This window comes from Hirundo rustica, chromosome 13, assembly GCF_015227805.2.
Source record: "Hirundo rustica isolate bHirRus1 chromosome 13, bHirRus1.pri.v3, whole genome shotgun sequence".
NCBI classification, from domain to species: domain Eukaryota; kingdom Metazoa; phylum Chordata; class Aves; order Passeriformes; family Hirundinidae; genus Hirundo; species Hirundo rustica.
This window is the reverse complement of record NC_053462.1, coordinates 1,865,817-1,886,886: the sequence shown is the minus strand read 5'-3', so window position 1 is coordinate 1,886,886 and position 21,070 is coordinate 1,865,817. Positions and strand designations below refer to the sequence as shown.

General features: G+C 57.6%; 3 protein-coding genes across 5 annotated transcripts; 1 reads left to right on the top strand and 2 right to left on the bottom strand.

Moving 5' to 3' along the window:
* Nucleotides 1-557: 557 nt before the first annotated feature.
* Nucleotides 558-12,385, bottom strand: SCAMP2 (secretory carrier membrane protein 2). Its single transcript, XM_040076974.2, is given in 10 exon segments — nucleotides 558-845; nucleotides 1,885-1,956; nucleotides 1,958-2,003; nucleotides 3,949-4,050; nucleotides 4,565-4,724; nucleotides 5,149-5,277; nucleotides 5,928-6,045; nucleotides 6,754-6,840; nucleotides 7,333-7,413; nucleotides 12,256-12,385. Coding segments are annotated over 10 exon segments (999 nt in total). The 5' UTR covers nucleotides 12,313-12,385; the 3' UTR covers nucleotides 558-698.
* Nucleotides 11,368-15,831, top strand: MPI (mannose phosphate isomerase). 3 transcript variants are annotated; one of them, XM_040076973.2, is made up of 8 exons: nucleotides 11,368-11,793; nucleotides 12,854-12,981; nucleotides 13,260-13,460; nucleotides 13,542-13,683; nucleotides 13,933-14,115; nucleotides 14,221-14,394; nucleotides 14,499-14,707; nucleotides 15,052-15,831. In XM_040076973.2, the coding sequence occupies exons 3-8, from the start codon at nucleotides 13,266-13,268 to the stop codon at nucleotides 15,268-15,270; spliced, it is 1,122 nt and encodes a 373-aa protein (XP_039932907.1). In that variant the 5' UTR covers nucleotides 11,368-11,793; nucleotides 12,854-12,981; nucleotides 13,260-13,265; the 3' UTR covers nucleotides 15,271-15,831. The 3 variants fall into 3 exon arrangements, with proteins under 3 accessions (XP_039932907.1, XP_039932906.1, XP_039932905.1); XM_040076972.2 differs by having other exon boundaries at nucleotides 11,368-11,833; XM_040076971.1 differs by lacking the exon at nucleotides 11,368-11,793 and adding an exon at nucleotides 12,499-12,539.
* On the bottom strand, nucleotides 15,770-20,581 carry FAM219B (family with sequence similarity 219 member B). Its single transcript, XM_040076975.2, has 6 exons — nucleotides 20,498-20,581; nucleotides 17,764-17,866; nucleotides 17,416-17,500; nucleotides 17,003-17,080; nucleotides 16,684-16,732; nucleotides 15,770-16,540 (listed from the first exon to the last, which is right to left on the bottom strand). Exons 1-6 carry the CDS (start codon nucleotides 20,579-20,581, stop codon nucleotides 16,382-16,384), a joined length of 558 nt encoding a protein of 185 aa, XP_039932909.1. The 3' UTR covers nucleotides 15,770-16,381.
* Between the last annotated feature and the right edge of the window lie 489 nt (nucleotides 20,582-21,070).

Sequence of the window (21,070 nt, the reverse complement as noted above, 5' to 3'; positions counted from 1 at the left end):
CCCAGGGCTGGCACCTGCAGGATCCTCGTGGAAGCAAGGGATGTGCCCTGGGGGGACCAGGGGAAATACATTCCCCCACACACTCCCCCCTGCTCCCAGATTTTCCTTCGTGCCACGTTATCCTGGCTCTCAGGAAGCCCAGCAGTTATGAGGTCAAAATACAGCATCATGTGAGTGTAATAAACCAAAAGTACACTTTCTGTTCTTAAAATTAACGACATCGACTACATGCACGTTACAAAACCCTCCCAAAACAGCAGATAATCAAATTCTTCGTAGCAAAGGCCAAGAGAAGAGAGAGAATAAAATCAAAAAACCTGCCTCCCCTCATCTTCCTGCTACACACAGAGTGAGGGGAGGAAGAGACAAACACCCAGAATGTCCTGGAGAGGGGAATATTTGCCTCAGAGAATGTCTTCCCCCATCTCCCCACACCCTAAAACAAGACAGGGAAAACTGATCATCCAAACCGTAGCTCAGCTGAAAATAAAAAAAAAAAAAAACACCTCATCAGGAGTGTCGGCATCACAGAGCTCACATGGTACCCCCAAAAAGTGCATTTTTAGGAAAAAAAAAAAAAAAAAAAAGAAGGTTGGGGAGATGAGGGCAGAGGAAGCGAGAGGGGGGCAGCCCGGGAAGGGCTGGATTTCCCGGGAAGGGCTGGATTTCCCGGGAAGGGCTGGATTTCCTGGGAAGGGTTAGTTTCCCCGGAAAGCACTCTGTGCAGCCGAGGAGGCCGCCCCGGCTGCTGCGTTCTGGAAGCTCCTGTTGGTGAGGATGCCTTGGGAAAACTCCTCCTGGGCCCTTTGGAAGCTGGCTCCCGTGCGCCGATACAGGGAATGCACCTGGGAACAAGAGGGGAGGGAAAGAGGGAATGAAATCAGCGTGTGGCTGCGGGACTGCTGCACAACACCTCGCTTTTCCTTGGCTAACCAGCTCCCTCGACAGCTGGAGAGGGTGGGCTGGAGCCAGCGGCTCCATGGCTCCCAGCACGGGATGCTGCAGGTTTCAGGAGACCTTCACTTGCTGAAAAATGCAGAGTTCTCAGCAAAATCCCTGGTTTCAGACTCAAAACTGCCCACACCGTGATGGCTCAGACTTAACCCAGGATTTACTGGAGGGCAGGTGCCAACAGCACCGGGTATTTCCTTCAAGATAAATGCAGGGGAAAAGAAGGAAGTACCAATAAAAACAGGAGCAGTCCAGCCTGTCCTTGCTCCATTTCTGCCGCTCCTGCGCAAATCCAGCCCTGCTGTTGTCAGGCAGGAGAAGGGAAGAGGGTTGGGTTTAGGAACCAGTGGGAAAGCACTCACTGGGATCCCACCAGGCTTTGAAAAGCCCCACAATGCTGTGGGAGCAGCGACTGAAAATCCCTGGATGCTGAACAGTCACAGCCACCTCTGCTCTGCCAGCTCCGGGCAGGACAAGGGCAATGGTTTTAAACTGCCAGAGGGCACGGTTAAATGGGGTATCAGGGAAAAAATCCATCTCTGTGAGGGTGGGGAGGCCCTGGCACAGGTGCCCAGAGAAGCTGTGGCTGCCCCTGGATCCCTGGAAATGTTCCAGGCCAGGCTGGACAGGGTTTGGAGCAACCTGAGATAGTAGAAAGTGTCCCTGCCCTTGGCAGGAGGTAAGACGAGCTCCAAGGTCCCTTCCCAAATCATTTCATGATTCTGTGACTCCAAAGGGAGCCCTACTTCCCACTTCAAGAGTGTCCAAGAAATTTGGCACCGATGCAGGGAAGCACAAGCAAAACCACTTCAATTAAAACCTCTTGACCCAGCAGTGCCCCGATCCCATCATCATTCCCAGGCGGGTGAAGGGAGGCATCAATCCCAGCCCCCTGGGAGCAGCCTGAGCTCTGCTGGCCCCCCAGCCACTCACCTGCTTGAGGAGGAAGAGGGAGAGGACAGCGCAGAGCGTGAAGAACGCTGCCACTACCATCATGATCACCCCCCACGGCCAGGTTCCCGTGCACCTCCGACAGCGCCGCGATCCAACCGCTGCCAGGGAGAGGAGAGGAGAGCGGGGTGAGCGGGGACAGCGTTTCAGCACGGCTGGAGCACCCACGCGTGCTTTAGGTTACAGAGGAGTACAAAACCAAACAGCTGTGGAAGTGGGAGCCCAGAGCTCATCCAGGCCCCTGTTTTGGGGATAGAGTTCCCATTAGCATTTTTAGAGGCGGATTGTGCTCACCCCACCCACATTCCAGCCCCGTGCCCTCCCCTCAGGCAGCAAAATCAATATCCTTGGCGCCAACAGTGACTTCCATGGACACCTTCTCAAAATTCAGCCAAGTGGGGTAAAGATAGGCTGGAACAGCTAAATTGGAAGAGATCAGCTGGCAGGTCTGGAGCCCGGACCTGAGTGTCACCCTGACGGGGATGTAAGGGTCAGGAGCAGGAGAAAGAGGCAAGAAGGGCGGTGAAACCCTGGCACAGTTTGCCCAGAGCAGCCGTGGCTGCTCCATCCCTGGAGGTGTCCCAGGCCAGCCTGGACAGCAACTGGAGTAACCTGGGACAGTGGAAGGTGTCCCTGTCCTGGGATGAGATGAGCCTTAGGGTCCCTTCCAACCCTCTGTGATTCCACAACTCCACCTTCACAGACACTGGGAGTCGTTGAAGGGAAGGGGCCGGAAGAACTCAAGGAGTTACCAGCACTTAGCTGTGGCTGAAAATACCAAGGCACCTCACTCAGAACACCCTCCTGGGTGCTGGAGAAAGGAACCTTGCCAACCGCGCAGCCACGCACGCCGTGTGCCAGCCGGAGGGAGGGAACGGGTCCCACCCGATGTGCGGCACGGGGAAGCGGAACGGCACGCCGCGCGCTGCAGCCAAAAATATCCGCGCTGTCTGGCGGGAGGAAACGGAGCAGAGAGCTCCAGGCGGCCTCTCCAAGGCAGACTAAACCCCCTCGCCGCCCCCTGTGACTCAGGCGGCGAGGCCGGGGACAGCTCTGCCCACGAGCCCTTCCGCAGGCAGCAGCAGAAATAGACAGCAGCTCCCACCCGGAGGCTGCCCCTCGGGAGAAGCACCACGGGCCGCTAAGCTTCTCCCTGCGCTTCTCCCTGCGCTCCGGAACCCCGGAGAGGGAGCAGCAGCCAAGGCAGCAAGGCGAAAGAGCAAAGGGAGAGCAAACCCTGCTCTCCCTGCAGGGCACGGCTGCTGACACGAGGCTGCTGGATTCGCTCCAGAAGCCCAGGCTCACCCTTCTGGAAAATGTCACCGAGAAGGGGCGAGGCTAAAAGCCTCTCTGCATATCTCAGCCCATCAATCACAGGCTCCAGAGAAATTCAGGAAGAGTTTGGGGACAGAGTCAGGGTGGTAGCAGCAGTACCCATTTTTCAGAGGGTCAGAGATCCCTCAGCCCCACACTGCTGTCAGGGGAGGCTCCAGTTTAAACCAGGCAGACCTGGTTCACACTAGAGGAGCAAATGTGATCTGTACTGACTGAGGGAGGAGGCAGCAGAGGAGGCACGGAATAGCTCCCACAGAGCCACAGAACAGTTTGGGCTGGAAGTGGCTTCAAATCTCATCACATTCCACTCCCCTGCCATGAGCAGGGACACCTTCCACTATTCCAGGGTGCTCCAAGCCCCATCCACAGTCCAGGGACGATCCCTGGACACTGCCAGGGATCCAGGGGCAGCCACAGCTGCTCTGGGCACCCTGTGCCAGGGCCTCCCCACCATCACAGGGAAGGATTTCTTCCCAATATCCAGTAATTCACACACTCCCCTTCTCACACTCCTTCACACACTGGCATTAGGATGGGAAGAGCAGAGGAGGGAGGCAGCTGGGACCTGCCAAGGCTGTGCATGGGCTGAGAGAGGAAAACCACAGCAGGAAGAACAGGCAGCTGTCAGAAGCAGGTCCCAAAGCTCCTGCCAGTCACAGCCCTGGTGAGAAAAGGGATCTGTGACAGGGCAGGCAGCGAAGCCAAGCTTACCTGTCTCCCCAGCCAGGAATTCCGACAGCCTGGATGATGTAGATTGCTATTTGGCAGAAGAAGATGAAAAAGAAGACGAAGAAGCTGAAGGAGCTGTCAGACCTGCGGGAGAGACGGCAACAGGAGTGAAACCCGTGATCCCTGCACTGAGTCCCTGCTCTGAGAGGAGAGGAACAGCTTCAGTGAATTCCTTTCTCCAGGGAAGAGCTGCTGAGGGGAGGTGATGTGGGGAGGAATTTGGGCACCCAAATGTGCCCACTGCGAATCCAGCACTCTGCCCAGTGCAAGATGGAGCGAAGGCAGCTCCCTCAACAGACGCAGTGTGCTCAACATCAGTGTGCCAAACAGTGTCTCAGAAATTAATAAAGTGAATAGAAAATGAATGAAAAGCGCCCCATGTCTGCCTAGGCTTGGATTGCAGGATGAAAAAGGATCACCATAATTAAGTGCTATCAGACAGATCTAATATGTTTGGTAACACAGTGGTTTGGGTTTATCTAATGATGCAAAGAGCTGGAAAAATCCTGCGGGCAATAGAGGATGGGAACAGACAAACCCAAAGCTCCTCCCACTAAGAGATACATCCCCATTACAGAAAAAAAACCTCAGTACTTGCCTAAAAGCCTTGTAAATTGGTCGGTACCAACAGAGAAAGGCACAAGGGGTGAATAAAATTAACCACAGAATCGAGAGACCAAAGTCCACTCCTCTGCTGTTGTCAGCTGAGAACCACGCCAGGCAAGCGAGCAGGTTTAGGAGCAGGGTGATGGAATGCACTGTTGGGGGTGGGAGAGAGAATTAAAACAACATCAGCAAGCTTTTGGAAACTCCAAAGCATCCCCAGTGCCTCTGTCACTGAGAGCTGCAGAAACTAAGGTGACTTTGGGCCATCTAATTTCCCTGCCTCCCTTGGAAGGGAAACAGAGCTTGACCTAAAAGAAGCTCGTCTGATCCTGCTGCTCACGGCCAAATCTTAAATAGGTGTTCCAGCCTCCATTAGACAATTAAAATTCTGTCATGAATGAGCTATTCCCAAAGCACAAACTTGGGGTTCTTCACATTTACCTTCGTAAGAAGGGAGGGAAACGTGACTTTAGCCTTGCAGACAGCACCAACAGCATTTACCATGTGACAGAGCTCAGCTTTTCACACAGAACCTCCTCAAAAAGTATTCTGACTGCAGCTCAAGCCGTTACTTACACATCCACAAGTAATAGAGCATCTTGCATATCCGCTGGTAGTCAGCTGGGATGTCTGCAGAAAAATCCTGATAGAAGCACGGCTTGATGGGACACCGCTTGGGGAGAGGCGGCCAGTTGTTCTGCCTCGCTGTGGGAGGGAGGAAGGAAGGAGCAGCTCTTCACTCGCTCTTCTCTCGGTGAAAGATTAATTCCCACCCCAGAATTTCCAAGCAGCCATTCAGCTATTGTTTAATTCGTGCATTAAAGCCTTGGCAGAGCCCAGGGGTTGGGCAGCTCCTCCATCTGAGCAGGCAGCACAGCAGGAGTGGGATAAACTGCTGGCAGAGCAGCCGTGTGCAGGGCTTTTCCCTCGAGGAAGGCAGAATTCCCCTGCACTGGGCCATCCCAGCCACCATCAGTCAGCCCTGCAAGCTCAGATTCAGCCCCTTCAAACCAAGATTAGGGGGAAAAATATTGGGTTCCTGTGGTTGAGAGCACGTTGAGGCTGAGAAGAGGAGCTTTGCTGCTCTCAGTGAGAAGCCTCAGCGTGGCAGTGTCACTCACCAGCTGTGACACAGGCACAGATCGATGCTTGAGAGCTTTTGGTGGTGAAATGCAGCTCCTTCAGGGCAGGGACCCACCAGAGCTGGCCTCCAGCATCCCACCTCTGAGCTGCCTGCCCACCTTGGAAGCTGTGGGATGCCAGGCACTGTCCCAGAAGGGTTGCCACAGGGAGTTTCCCTGAAATCCTGGCAAACCAAGCGATCCAGGCTGCCCTGGGCAGGAGTCAGTACTCACGGTCGATGCTGGCTGCGTGGTTCTGCAGCTCCCTTTCCTTCTTCTCCAGCTCAGCTGCCTTCCTCTCTAGCTCTGCCTGCTGCTGGAGCAGCCCTGCCTGTGCCGCTGCAGCCACAGCCTGGGGAGGGACGGAGATCAGAGAGGTCAGCCCTGCCCTGGGCTGCGGTGGCACCACCGGGTGCCAGGCTGGGACGGGAGCAGGGCACAGGGTGACATGAAAGCTCAGCCTCAGACACCTTGATTCTGCCACTGGAGGACAAAAATGAGTTATCCTACAGGAAGATAGGGCTGGGAGGAGGAGCTTATCCACAGCTTCTTCCACCTCACAGTTCGCCTCACTGCTCTGAGCACCTCACACAGCGGAGTGGTGAGCAGCGCTCCTGGGCTTGCCAGGACAATTCCCTTCCCAGCTGCCTACCACATCTCCTCCACCTGTTCTGTATCCTGAGAAATGGTTCTTTCTCCCAGCAGCCTCAGTTTTCTGTACGAGGTGGTCCTGGCAGTCAGGGACTTGCATTTATTCTCCTGGTACTGAGTGTGTCTGACCAGACACCAGAGCTAAGCTAAAAGCATCAGCAGGATGAATTCCAGGATTTCCAGAGGGAAGCCAGAGCCAACAGGACACAAGGCAAAGCAAGCTCAGCCACAGAGGGACAGGGAAGGGGATATAAGGACTGTATGTGTGTATTCCCTACAAAGACCTGCCTTGGAAATGCAAGCTGAAAAGATCACCTGCAGCTTCCCAGGCACCACCCCAGGGAACCCTGTGCTCCCAGAGGCCCTGGGATCTCGGGGAGGCTGGGAGGGCAGCAGGGAGGGGCCGTACCTGTGGCGTGGGCTCCACGGATGTCTGCAGCACGGCCGGCTGTGAGTGGCCCGAGGGCTGCGCTGGCGTCGTCCGCGCCGCATTTGTCTGCAAGACCACAGGAAACCAGGGAAAAACATGGCAGGAGAGACGCTCTTGGCTCTTGGTGAATTATTTAAACCAGAAATCTCGGCTTCCTGCCCTCCTTCTCCCACCTGGCTCATGGCAGCAGCCAGGGAATGAGGATGAGGCTCTCCCAGCCGTCCCTCAATGGCAGCGCCAGGGCAGCTCAGCTCCCAGCCCAGGGAGCGAATAAATCCTGCTGTGTCCTGCCACAAACCATCCTCACCCTTCATGGGGCTTCCCTGGGAGTCAGCAGCCAGCTGGAGAGGAGCTGTTCCATGCGAGTGGAGAGCTCCAGCTGGGAGCTCGTTACTGCTCCAGCGCAGGAGCAGTTGCCCACTCCTGCATGCCACGAGCCACATCCACAGGGAAATCAGCTGTGAATCCCTCGTTTTTTAAGCTGCACCTACGAAGGGACCTTCCACACCGCTAAAACCACCACCAGGTGCACAGAGCACAAAGACACGTGGCACGTACCAGCTGGGAGCTCTCGGAAAAGGGGTTGAATTCATCCAAGCCACTCTGGCTGGTGTTTGTGAGCTGTGTCACCGAGGGGTCCTGGAGGGAGAGAGCACAAGGAAAAATCAGCGTTGGGTATGGGGTATCATCACTGACTGCACTGAATTGCTCAGCTTGGAAAAGGCCTTTAAGAGCATCAGGTCCATCTTATCCATGCTGCCTGCTTTCCACCTGCTTGTCAGCTGGGAATTTGAGGGGGTGAAACACCATCCCTGCCCCACAGGGAGATGGCCCTGGCCAGCATGGAATTTAAATATCCAAGGAGATGACTACCAGCAAGGCAAGACTTGTGAGCAGATATAATCTCCTGTTCAGCCAAGAGGGGTGTCTGAACAACCACAACGTGCTTTCAGCACAGGAATGCTTTGTGCAGGTTACTTCCGCTCGCCTACAGCGAGTTATTCCTAATTTCCAGGGATTTGGATTCATCCATCCACGGTCAGGATGCTGCTGGGCCTCACAAAGCAAGCATGGAGCCACACAAAATGCGATACAGCTGATTCTGGCTGAGAGATGCCAGCAAGCTAAAATGCCAGTGATCGCTCTGGATTAAGTGAAACACTCAGGAAAATTGAGCTGGAGGTGTGACACCAATTATTTTAGGAGGTTTTAATGCTGCTGGCATAACAGCTCTCACTTCTACTCACAGCACCTCCCACTCGTCTCCATCAAACCCTCTGATGTTTAAAAACAGGCTCTCAGCACCTCAGAGCACCTCTCTCCCCTCACCTGCAATGCACGCAGCTGTTTTTATCTCCTCTCTTCTACTTCCTCCTTCCCATGCAGAGATTCCACTTGGGCAGCCACAAGTTGCCCTCTGGAGCCCTCTCTTCCCAGTTATTCCAGAAACTCGGAAATCCTCCTGCCTGGCAACCCCAGAGCCAGAGGTGTGGCTCAGAAAATTAAAAAGCAGCTTCTTCTCACTCCCTCAGCACCTCGTGTGTCCAGACCAGCCCTTCCAACTTGGTGAGAAGGAACCGAGGCTGCGCCGGGGCCGAGGGAGCCGGAGCACGGAGGAAAATCCCTCTGGAGCCATTCCCGGGGTTCTAGCGCAGCCTTCTGCTGAGCAGGATCGGCACGGAGCGGTTAATGAGTAACTCCCCAGCTCCGGCACGGCAGGCACTCCCCACCAACAGGTCACACTCGTTTGTGAATCACCCCGGGCTGAGGCATCGCGGAGTCTCAGATGCTGCTCGGGGAAGTTCAACTCCCCAGTGAGGAAGGGCTGCAAAAATGGGAATAGGCAGCAGGACTGCCACACTGGAGATAGAACGTGCTTTTATTTCACTCCTGACTCCTCTGGAAGCTTCGGTCGTGCAGAGATAAGGGCTGTCAGCACAAGTTTACACTTCCCCGCACACGCTAGTGCTGCACATCAGCACAAAGCCTTCAGTCCGGAGCACATGAGCCCCAGCTGGAATAAAGTCCAGCAGAAAACAACTGCACAAGGAAGAGGAACTCCCTTCAAGGTGTGAGAAGGGGAAGGTGAAAGCAGCACAACCCTCCGGAGAGCCTGGGTGGTCAGGCTGGGAGGAGGGTGCTCGGGAATGATGAGAAATGTTACAGTACCACTGTAAAACACACATTTTACTTCCCTTGGCTCATCTGCACCCAAAGAAAGCTGGAGGCTCTCCAAGGGCAGGGAGAGCAGCACCACAGTTTGATTCCCAAGGTAGACAAGCTCTCATCTTCCTGCACAGCTTTGAAAAAATCTTAATTAGGCTGTAAGGCCAAGGCCCAGCAGCTCGGCTTAACTCGCTGCTATTGTGCAAGTGTGTCTAAAACAGGAACCCAAAGAGCAGGGAATTTGCAACAAGGCTGAAGTGTTTTGACACGTGCCTGGGTAGGGCAGGAAGGAAAGCAGAGGGTGATAGAGGTAGCAGCTTCCATGAGCCCGGAGAAGGCAGTGAGGGACGAGCGAGCACCAGCAATGCAGAGATCAGCGAGGAGTTGCCCACAAACTTCGTGTTTTACAGCTACTTTCTGCCAGCTATACAGCAAAAGGCAGCTGGCCCCCTTGAAACAAGCCTTGGGAAGGATCAGGAGACAGGGATTTAACTCAGAACCGCTTGGAGCCACAGTAAGTGTGTCCAGCCACAAAGCTTGTGCTCACAAATCGACGAACGGCTCGACCTGCGGGATGCCATCAGCAGATCCCACTTGTTGCCCTTCCAACCACGGCTTCCTCAAGTGCTAGGGACGTGGGATGTTGTTTTTCACAGCTTCAGATGCCACTGGTGCAGAATAACTCCACGCCTCAACCAAACTGCACTGCCACAAATATTAAAACTATTTCCAAATGCAGCTTAATGCAAATACAGAGTTGCTGTCGTGCTGCTGAAAGGTTTGGATGCAACAGGTTTGTTGCAAGGAATTCTGTTCCTTCTTTCCCTTCTGTTCTCACAGATTAAAGAAACAAAATGAGAGGCCTCTCTAGATGAGATCAAGGAAAAAGAGCTCAACCTAGAATCACCTGGAACTTAACACAGTTGTCAAAACATCACAGTATTACCCCAAATATAACCAGTCCTGCAGACCTGGAGTGCTGCCACTGCCTGGAAGATGCACTGAGAGAAATCTTGAGGATTTTATTACTGATATCTCTGAAAAGCACGGCAGTTTCCAGCTCTGTCTGAAGCTTGAATCAAAGTTTTGGAGGCGGCTGCCACTTCCAGCAGGTTACTAGATAAAGGAAGGAAGTTAATCATCTCTCATTAACTGGTGACAATAAGTAACAGAGCAGCCAGAGGTATTTTTAACAGGACCAAAGCAGCTTATTTTACACAAAGCTTAAGGAACGTGAGGAACAAAGTCTCCTGAAAAGGCAGAAATCCTGGCCACGTCAGGATGTGAGGAGGGTGAAGCACTGAGCTGGGAGCTCCAGCAAGGAGGGACAACCCCAGTGCTGCGGTAAGAGAGCTCCACGGGCTGGGAGGGTAAGGATGCTTCTGTTCCTTCCAGAGCGTGTCAGGGAGTGTCAGTGGGACATTGTCACCCCAGCACGGAGCCAACACCTGGATCCAGCCCCTGGCAGGGAACAGGCTGTCCCGCAGGCTGGGATTCCATTTCAAACCGGACCAACGAGGCTTCGAGGCTCCAGGAAGCAGCAGCCAAAAATTCCTCTCAACCAGCTGCTGGTGACAGGGGGAATTTTTCTTGGAAAAACAGCAACAAAAAAAAGACAAAAACTTGCAGTCCCAAGGGAGGAATACAGAACTTTCTACAAGGACCGGATGAGCTGCAAAGATCTGTCCCAGGGGAATCCACGGTGGGACATGTGTTAATCCTCGTTAAGAAGTGAGCCCAGCACGGGAGTTACTGGCTGAAAATCACCTTCAACCTTTTTTTGTTTGAACAGTGAATAAAGAGTGAGCACGGCCCTGTTCTGTCAGATACCAGGACAGTTTTAAGGTGCACAAAGCAGCCAAAGGGAGATGACAAGAAAGATGGAGACGGATTCTTTACAAGGGCCTGAAGTGACAGGACAACAGAGAACGGCTTCAAACCGACAAAGATTAGATTGGATATTAGATTGGATAGGAGATTCTTCCCTGTGAGAGTGGGCAGGTCCTGGCACAGGGTGCCCCTGGATCCCTGGAAGTGTCCCAGGCCAGGCTGGACACTGGGGCTTGGAGCACCCTGGGATAGTGGAAGGTGTCTCTGTGGATGGCAGGGGGCGGGGACTGGATGGGTTTTAATTTCCCTTCCAATCCAAACCGCCCTGTGATTCTAGGAATATTTACTTCCTCAGAGCCGAAGCAACAAATCCCATGGCCATGAACAGCGATATATTCCACCCCCCGGAATGAATATCAGAGGAACACAATCGTCCCAACTCTTCCCACTCCTGAGAGTCACAAGACCATGTTAAAGTGAAAGTGAGGAAGAAGAGAAAGAATTTTTTCACTCTGATTCCTCAAAAGACTCAGATTCATCAACAAACAATTTCTGTTTGGCTCAGCCCTGAAACCCAAGGTCAGGAAAACACTCCTTCCTGTGGATCCCGTCCCAGCCAAGCAGCGGAGCTGAGGCTGAGCTCACAGACGGGAGCCAAAGGCCAGACACTGATTTTCACACCACCGCACAGGCAACAGAGGCTGTTCCAGGCCAGCTCCCTGCACAAATGACCCCAATTTTCAGAGGTTAATCCCAGCGAACACAGACCAAGTCCTCAGTGACCTTAACAGGAATTCCCTGCTTTAAACCACAAAATCCACAGCTCTGCCTTGGGAACTCACTTTTAAGCGCTCAAGCGCCTTAAAAACAGATCCAGAGAGACCCAGTGGACAACCAGAACACCGCGCAGCACGGCCGAGAGAGCTCCAGCGACGGATTATTTTTAATAAGACCTCAAAATAGGCATTCCCAGCTGTTGTGCATCCTGAGAGGCAGCAGCTCCTCTCTGCACTGCCCGGCGAGGTGAGGGAAGGGAGGCTGCGGTGGGAGCGCCCTCCTCGAGGTGAGGAGCAGCCCGGCCCGGGGACGGAGCGGGAGGGACCCCGGGGGGTCACGGCGCGGGGGGGTGACCGACGGGGAGCTGCGGAAGGGGAACGGGAAGGGGGATGCGGAGAAGGGGGACACGGAGAAGGGAGATGGGGCCCCGGGCAGACGGGGGTGCAGGGAGGGGAGCGGGACCCCCGGTGCGGGCCGGGTTTCGGGCAGGGGGCGCCGGGCCGCCCTCAGCGCCGGGGGTCGCGGCCGCCTCACGCCCCGTCGGTCCCGCCCCCTGCCCCTGATTGGCCGAGGCGCGCGGGAGCGGCTCCGCCATTGGCCGGCGGCGCTTCACTCAGTGCCACGTCCCGGCGTGCGGGGCACCGGGGGGGGCCCGGCCGGGCAGGGCCGCGCCGGGGGGGGGGGTGCCGCTCTCCGCCCCGCGCCCACCTGGAAGGGGTTGATGTCCACCGGGTCGGCGAACGGGTTGGTGTCGAAGCCCGACATGGGCGCGGTCCGCTCCTGCTCCGCTCCCGCCGCCGCCGCTCCTGGCGCTTCCGGGGCACCCGCGTGACCGGGAGCCGCGTGACGTCACGGCGGCGCGTACAGCCGGCGCGGGGTTAACCCGATGGGCGTGGCCGCGTGACGTCACGGCGGCGATTCTGGGCGGCGGGGGTGGGGGGGAAGGGGAGGGGGGCAGGCCCTGCCCGGCCGAGCCATGGCGGAGATCCGGGGTGAGCGGGGCGCCGGGCGCCCACCGCCCGCCATGGCCGTGGGGGCCCTGGGCTGGGCCGCGGGGACGGGGATCCCCCGCCGGGCACCCCTCCGGGGCGGCGGGGAGGAAGGGCGGAGGGCCCCCGGCCCGAGCACCCCGAATATCGCCGTGTGCTGGTTGAAAATCGTCCCCCCGGACAGTCTCCCCTCCCGAGCCCGCGGTGCTCTCCCTCCCTGACCCCCTCTCACCCTGCCCCGGGGGCTTTGTGGGTGTCCGGAAGGGTTTCAGCGGGTTCTTTCTGTGCCCTGCTAACACTTGACTTCCGTCCCGCAGTGTTCCCCCTGTCCTGCGTGGTGCAGAACTATTCCTGGGGGAAGGTGGGCTTGGAGAGCGAGGTGGCCAAGCTGGTGGCCAGCGGTGACCCCCTGGTCCAGATCCAGCCCGACCAGCCCTATGCTGAGGTGAGTGTGTCTGTGTGTCCATTCTGTCCGCGTCTCCGTCCCGTCCGTGTGTCCATCCGTGCGTCCGTCCCACCCCGTGGCTGTGGCTCTCGCAGGACGGGATGCTGACCCCCAGCTGTCCCACGTCCCCTGGGGGCGTGCCTGGCCCGGAGGGAAACCCGGCATGACTCAGCCCCCGAGGGAGCTGCCGGGGATCACCTCTGGGGCCTCTAGAAAAGCCCAAGTCATCCGTGCTGGCTGCCCGGCTCAGGGTGCCGCCTTCTGTCGGTGTCTCGCAGCTGTGGATGGGCACACACCCCCGGGGCGATGCCCTCATCCGGGATAACCGCATCCCCCAAAAGACCCTGGGCCGCTGGATCGCCGACAACCCCGCCTGCCTGGGGGCCAAGGTGAAGGACGCCTTCCAGGGACACCTGCCCTTCCTGTTCAAGGTGCTGTCGGTCAACACCGCCCTGTCCGTCCAGGCGCACCCCAACAAGGTAGGGAGAGCCCCGGGTGGGCAGCCCAGCCGGACCCCGTGTCCCTGGGGACGTCACCCAGCTCCTTTCCCCTCTCTCCAGGAGCTGGCAGCGAAGCTCCACGCCCAGTTCCCTGAGCACTACCCCGATGCCAACCACAAGCCTGAAATGGCCATCGCCCTCACCCGCTTCGAGGGCATGTGTGGCTTCCGGCCCGTGGAGGAGATCGTCTCCTTCCTCCAGAGTAAGGGTGGAGGGTGCGCTCCCCCGGAGCGGGGACGTTCCCGTGGGATGGGCTTTGGGGTGGGGATGGTGCTCTCTTGGGATGGAGATCGGGGTGGGGATGGTGGCCGCGCTCCCTTCGGTTAGGGTTTGGGGTGCGGATGGAGTTCGGGGTGAACGCAGTGCTCCCCGGGGATGGGATTTGAGGTGGGGATGGTGACTGTTCTCCCCTGGGCCGGGGGACTGCCTCTGACCGTGGCTGGCCCCGCAGATGTCCCCGAGCTCCGGGCACTGATCGGGGAGGTGGCAGCGGAGCAGCTGGAGCGCAGCGGGAGCGACGACCCCCGCGGGGTCTCGGCCGCCCTCCGCGTGTGCTTCACCCGCCTCATGAAGAGCGAGAAGAAGTTCTTCGTGGACCAGCTGAACATGCTGGTGAAGAGGATCTCCCAGGAAGGTGGGTCCTGGCTGTGACGCCCCGAACCGGTTCGGGGGGCTGTGTTTAGGGGAGAGGCCACCCCCAGCCCCCTCCCCACGTTGGGCCTGGTCTGTCCCTGCGCAGCGGCGGAAGGGAAGGACACGTCAGGGAGCAACGGGGACCTGCTGCTGCGGCTGCACTCCCAGTACCCGGGGGACATCGGCTGCTTCACCATTTATTTCCTGAACCTGGTGAGGCTGGAGCCAGGGGAGGCCATGTTCCTGGGAGCCAACGAGCCCCACGCCTACCTGCACGGAGGTGAGTGCCGGGGTGGGCTCTCCTAGCCCAGCATCCTGCAGGGGCTGGCCTGGGGACGGCAGGGAGGGCTGGGGTGGGCTGACAGCGCCGCCTCGTCGCTGCAGACTGCGTGGAGATCATGGCGTGCTCGGATAACACGGTGCGTGCCGGGCTCACCTCCAAGTTCATCGACGTGCTCACCCTGTGCGAGATGCTCAACTACACGCCGGCACCCAGCAGCTCCAAGATCTTCCCGGCGGCGCAGAGCCAGCTCGATCCCCACGTCTACCTCTACGACCCACCCGTGCCAGACTTCACCATCATGAGGATAGAGGTAAGCGATGGTAGATCCGTGCTGGGGACACCCCAGCGCTGCCTGGGGCTCGCTCTCCTTTGTAATCTCCTGGCAAGGAGGGAGGGACGCTTGGGCATAATGGGGTGCTGGTCTCTATCCCTCCCCTCTTCCCTCTGCCTGGAGCTTGTTCACCTGCTCCAGCAGCTCTGGGCAGAGGGAGAACCAGGGAGAGTTCTTGGGTGTCCTCAGCCAAGCTGAGGTCCCTGGGCTTGGGCTGCTGCAGGCACAGCAAAGGGGTGGGAATGGGGACAGCCCCCTTCCAGCTCTCCCGAGAGGAGGAAAGCTGAGGGAGACTCCGGCCACAGTGACATTTCCCTTGGCAGATCCCTGCCTCCATCAAGCTGTACCTCATCTCTGCCATGGACTCTGCCAGCATCTTGCTGGTGATCCAAGGGACAGCCGTGGGCACCTCCACAGCCGCAGCCTCTGAGATGTCCCTGCACCGTGGCTCCGTGCTCTTCATCTCGGCCGACGAGAGCATCTCCCTCCACCTCTCCTCGCCCGACGGGATGCTGCTCTTCCGAGCCTGCTGCCTCCTCTGAGCAGGACCTGGGACACTTCCTCCACATCACTCCATGTTTTGAGTAGCTAGAAACTGGTGCAGGCTTGAAAGTTTTCCCTCCACCTATTGAATCCCAAACCCAGCCCTGATGTCTAGAAAAAGCAATTCCATGGAGCGACTCCTTGGATGTGGCGCAGAGCAGAGCAGGCTGGGGCTTTTTGCTGCTTCTGGTGGGCTCTTCCCCAGCCTGGCTGATGGCAGGCAGTGTCCCCCTTCCCTGGCTGTAAAAGGGGGCTCTGTGGGGGGGTGATGGAGCGGGAGAGCCTCTGCTGCTGTGAATAAAGAGGTGACTTTGTCCCTGGTGAAGAGCAGCGTGGTGGAGGGAGCAGGAGGATGGAGGGGGCCAGAGAGGCTGGGAGCAGCTCCAGCATTCCCTCACCACTGGCCGTGACTCACCCCCCTCGTTGCTCCTTAGGCACAGGAAAGGAGTAAAATGTGGCGAGGGAAAACAGGAGTCCCCCTCGCAGCATCAGCACCCCTTCTGAGTATTGAGATCCAGTTTATTGAGTGCTCCCTTTCACAAGTTAAATACAAAACCAAACAAACATGGCCCCCCCACCCAGCCAGTTCATGTCTCTCGACATGAAATATTTAAATAAGGTTTCTGTAAAAGAAGCTGATTGTCCTCTATGTCATAGAGCAGGACCATGGTTTAAGGCAGCGTTCATGGTTTGCAGCAGAGAGGCTCTCCAGCCCCCCAAACCCAAGCGCTGTGCAAAGCTGGGACGGGGGGCCTGGGCTGTGCCTCACCTGCATCAAAGCAGCGTTGAGGAGAATGGGAATAAGCCATTAGCTCCAGCCCCACAAACTCCCAAACCCTTCCCTTTATACCCCTGTGGAGGTGCCGGGCTTTGCCTGTCCTCCCTTCCTGCCCCGGCCAAGTGCCAGGCCCCACCCAGGTCACCAAAATGTCACTGTGCCACCTCCCCCTGATATTGCTGAGTGTAAGGAGAAGTCTTTTGGGGTCACTTGGTCTCTGCCACGAGCAGCATCGTTCGGTCCTTGTGTCGCCGTCCTGGCGTGGGACCCGGACCCCCAGCGGCCATCCCACGGGACAAAGAAAGTGCTGGATTTTGACCTGTTCTGTGCGGTTACTGGAGCACGCAGGAGAGGTTTTCTCCGAAACAACAGGGGCAAGAAGAGGAGGCTGCGGGTTTTGGGGGGATGAGATCCAGGTCTTCATCGTCAGGGACCTCGTCGAGGTGGTAGCCATCCTGCAGCAGCTGCCGGCTCATGTCCTGGGTCACCTGCTGCGGGGGACAAAGCGGGGCTCTGCGGGATGGACACACAGCCACGCTCTGCGGGGTGACGCTTCCAGCCCCGAGCCAGAGCCTCGAGGGGTCGGGGGAACGAGGGAGCCCCTGGGGTGTCAGAGTCAAAGCCCCACACTTGCCTCAGCGGAGGAATATCCTGAGGAACACCTGGATCCCGGCTCCCCGTCACTAAGGGGAAAAAGAAACAGAGCTGGCCAGGAAACGGGGTCTTTAGGATGCAGATAAGGGGGATTTGGGGGGGAAAGGAGCTGGCAGTGCCCAGCCCCAAGGGATCTCTGAAATCTGGGACAACAGGAGCACTCCACTGTTCTGAGGTGCCCGGTGCCATCAGGGATGTTCTACAAGTGACAAGGAAAATCGAGCCTCCAAAAACGCCATCTGGGAGCACCCCCTCCCACAAAATCGTGCGATATTTACCCAAAATCCTGGGCTATTCACCTGTCCGAGTCGAGGGAGACCAGGTTTTCATCAGCTGTCTGGCTGAGCGCTGTGTAGCCCTTGTTGAACTTCACAGTCCTGCCAGAAAACAGTGAGACCAGCACAGATGTTTTTTGTGGAAACATGCGTGGAGCTGACAGGCTGAGGAGCCAGGGCAGGAATCCCACTCCTTCCCACCCAGGCACTGCCCAGGGCCACCACCAGCCAAACCCCAGGATACCCAAATAAATCCATGCCACCAAATCATCCCCAAAATAAAGAGAAAAGCAACATATTTCATTCTGCTGGATGTTCCTGGCTAAACAGAGCCAGCAGAATAAGGTCCCAAGCTCTTCTTTTGAATCCTCTCAGTTTCCCAGTCTCCCCAAGAAAAATGAAAGGTACATTTTGAAAATAGGAAGAGAGGATCAGACCTTTTAGGAGGTGGTTTCGGGGCAGTGGGTGCCCCCAGCAGCCCCTGCCTTCGCAGCGCTGCCTTTGCCAGCTCCCGCTGCCTCTCTGAAAGCCAAGCACAGGGACAGAGAGAACAATTCCCCAGTGCTCCCAAAGGGTTTGTTCTTTTGGAGAAGAGGTGAGGAGGGTGTTGCAGGTGAGCATGGCGCAGTGCAGTGCTTTCCAAATGCATCTCTATGGGTTTTTAATGGGGTTTTGTAAAGGTTTTATCCCATCAAGCAATAAAAGGGCTCTTGGTAACTCCAGCTCTGGGAGAGAGGTGGAAATGACACCCGAAATCCTGGCAGAGTCCACCAGGCATCACTTACTCAGCTTGGCCTGAATGGAGGGAGGTTTGCTCATGATGTACGGACCCCTTTTCTCCACCGCATCTGTCCCTTTGTTCAGCCTCTTCTTTTCAGCCCAAATCAGCTAAAAAAAAAAGAGTGGAAGAAGCATTTAGCACCTCTCCATGGGGATGAAGTAAAGCAGAGTCATCTCAGAGCATCCAATCGTTCCTGGGAGCTCAAGGTCAGCAGGGAAATCTGTCCCCAGGGCGGCTGGGGAGGGACAGCTCCTCCTCCCCAGCCCGGGAGGAGGGAGAGGAAAAGGAATAAGCAGATCTGTTAGCAGATGAAAGGATTGTTTGGGAATGGTGATGCGAATTAAAAGCACAGGTAGTCACCATCAGTTCCTGTGCAAGCCTGGCTGCAGTGATATTTGGGAAAAGGTGGTGGAGGAGATTTACTGAGAGGTCAATCAAACACGAATGAATGGAGTGTATATTTTAATTTTGGGGTTTGATCCTTTCAAGTTACTCCTTTTGTCCAATTAGTGTCAAGGAGAAACAATGCTTCTAAGGGCAAAGGGGAGGAAAAAAACCTCCACAAACACAAGAAAAAATGAAAACAGAGGAAAAATCAGAGAGAGTTGGCACAGGAGGGACATGGAATTAAAGGAACAAGGCAGAGGACTTGGGATGGTGATTGGAGAGCACAGCCAGGATTAGCCTCAGTGTCTTAAACCGCAATTAGCAGGACAGAGCTTTATCGTGGGAATAACCAGTTAGGCAGAGCCCCCCAGATCCCTCTGGATGTGCCACAGCCCTTCCCAGGCAGCTGATGCTGCGCTGATCCACCTGTGCGTGCGTACACCTATTTATTTACTGACATATTTATATTTGTACAACGTACACAGGACTGTGCCCCCATGTCTGCAACTCCGAAAGATGAACTCATCCACTGCACTGCCCCTATACTGCCCCACGGATATACCCAGCCCCATAACCCCTGTGCACACACCCCACACTGCCCCATGGATATACCCAGCCCCATAACCCCTGTGCACACACCCCACACTGCTCCATGGATATACCCAGCCCCATAACCCCTGTGCACACACCCCACACTGCCCCATGGATATACCCAGCCCCATAACCCCTGTGCACACACCCCACACTGCCCCATAACCCCTGTGCACACACACCACACTGCCCCACGGACATACCCAGCCCCATAACCCCTGTGCACACAACCCACACTGCCCCATGGACATTCCCAGCCCCATAACCCCTGTGCACACGCCCCACACTGCCCCACAGACACCTTCAGCCCCATAACCCCTGTGCACACACCCCACACTGCCCCATGGATATACCCAGCCCCATAACCCCTGTGCACACACCCCACACTGCCCCATGGATACCCCCAGCCCCATAACCCCTGTGCACACACCCCACACTGCCCCATGGACATACCCCAGCCCCATAACCCCTGTGCACACACCCCACACTGCCCCATGGACATACCCAGCCCCATAACCCCTGTGCACACACCCCACACTGCCCCACGGACATCCCCAGCCCCATAACCCCTGTGCACACACCCCACACTGCCCCATGGACATACCCAGCCCCATAACCCCTGTGCACACACCCCACACTGCCCTGCAGACATACCCAGCCCCATAACCCCTGTGCACACACCCCACACTGCCCCACGGATATACCCAGCCCCATAACCCCTGTGCACACGCCCCACACTGCCCCATGGACATCCCCAGCCCCATAACCCCTGTGCACACACCCCACACTGCCCCACGGATATACCCAGCCCCATAACCCCTGTGCACACGCCCCACACTGCCCCATGGACATACCCAGCCCCATAACCCCTGTGCACACACCCCACACTGCCCCATGGACATACCCAGCCCCATAACCCCTGTGCACACACCCCACACTGCCCCATGGACATACCCAGCCCCATAACCCCTGTGCACACACCCCACACTGCCCCATGGATATACCCAGCCCCATAACCCCTGTGCATACACTCCACACTGCCCCATAACCCCTGTGCACACACCCCACACTGCCCCATGGACATACCCAGCCCCATAACCCCTGTGCACACACCCCACACTGCCCCATGGATATACCCAGCCCCATAACCCCTGTGCATACACCCCACACTGCCCCATAACCCCTATGCACACACCCCACACTGCCCCATGGACATACCCAGCCCCATAACCCCTGTGCACACACCCCACACTGCCCCATGGACATCCCCAGCCCCATAACCCCTGTGCACACACCCCACACTGCCCTGCAGACATCCCCAGCCCCATAACCCCTGTGCACACACCGCACACGGCCCCATAACCCCTGTGCACACACCCCACACTGTCCCATGGACACCTTCAGCCCCATAACCCCTGTGCACACACCCCACACTGCCCCATGGACATACCCCAGCCCCATAACCCCTGTGCACACACCCCACACTGTCCCACGGACATATCCAGCCCCATAACCCCTGTGCACACACCCCACACTGCCCCATAACCCCTGTGCACATGCCCCACACTGCCCCACGGACATACCCCAGCCCCATAACCCCTGTGCACACACCCCACACTGCCCCACGGACATACCCCAGCCCTACACCACCCCTATTCACGCACCCCATGCTGCCCCACACCCACGATGCACATGCCGCACACAGCCCCTCGCTCACCGCCCAGCCCCGCACGCCCAGCACGCCCGTACATCGCACGTACCCCCGGGCCCCGCCGGCCGCCGGCTCCGCTCGGACCGGGACCGGCACCGGGACCTGCCCCGGCTCCGCCGCCGCCCGTCGCCATGGCCGCCCCTGGCCCCGCCCCGCGGCCCGCCCGCCAATGGCAGCGCGGGGCTGCTGCTGTTCAGCCAATAGGAGGCAGGGAAAAGGCGCGCCCCTCTGTGCGCATGCGGGGTGCGGCGGGACAGCGGGACAGCGGGATGGGACGGGACAGCGGGACAGCGGGACAGCGGGACAGCGGGACGGCGGGACAGCGGGACGGCGGGACAGCGGGACAGCGGGACAGCGGGACGGCGGGACGGCGGGACGGCGGGACGGCGGGACGGCGGGACGGCGGGACGGCGGGACAGCGGGATGGGACGGGACAGCGGGACAGCGGGACAGCGGGATGGGACGGGACAGCGGGACGGCGGGATGGGGCGGGATGGGGCGGGACGGCGGGACGGCGGGACAGCGGGACAGCGGGACAGCCGGACAGCCGGACAGCCGGACAGCGGGACGTGACGGGACAGGACAGCGGGACAGGACAGGACAGCGGGACGGCGGGACTGGA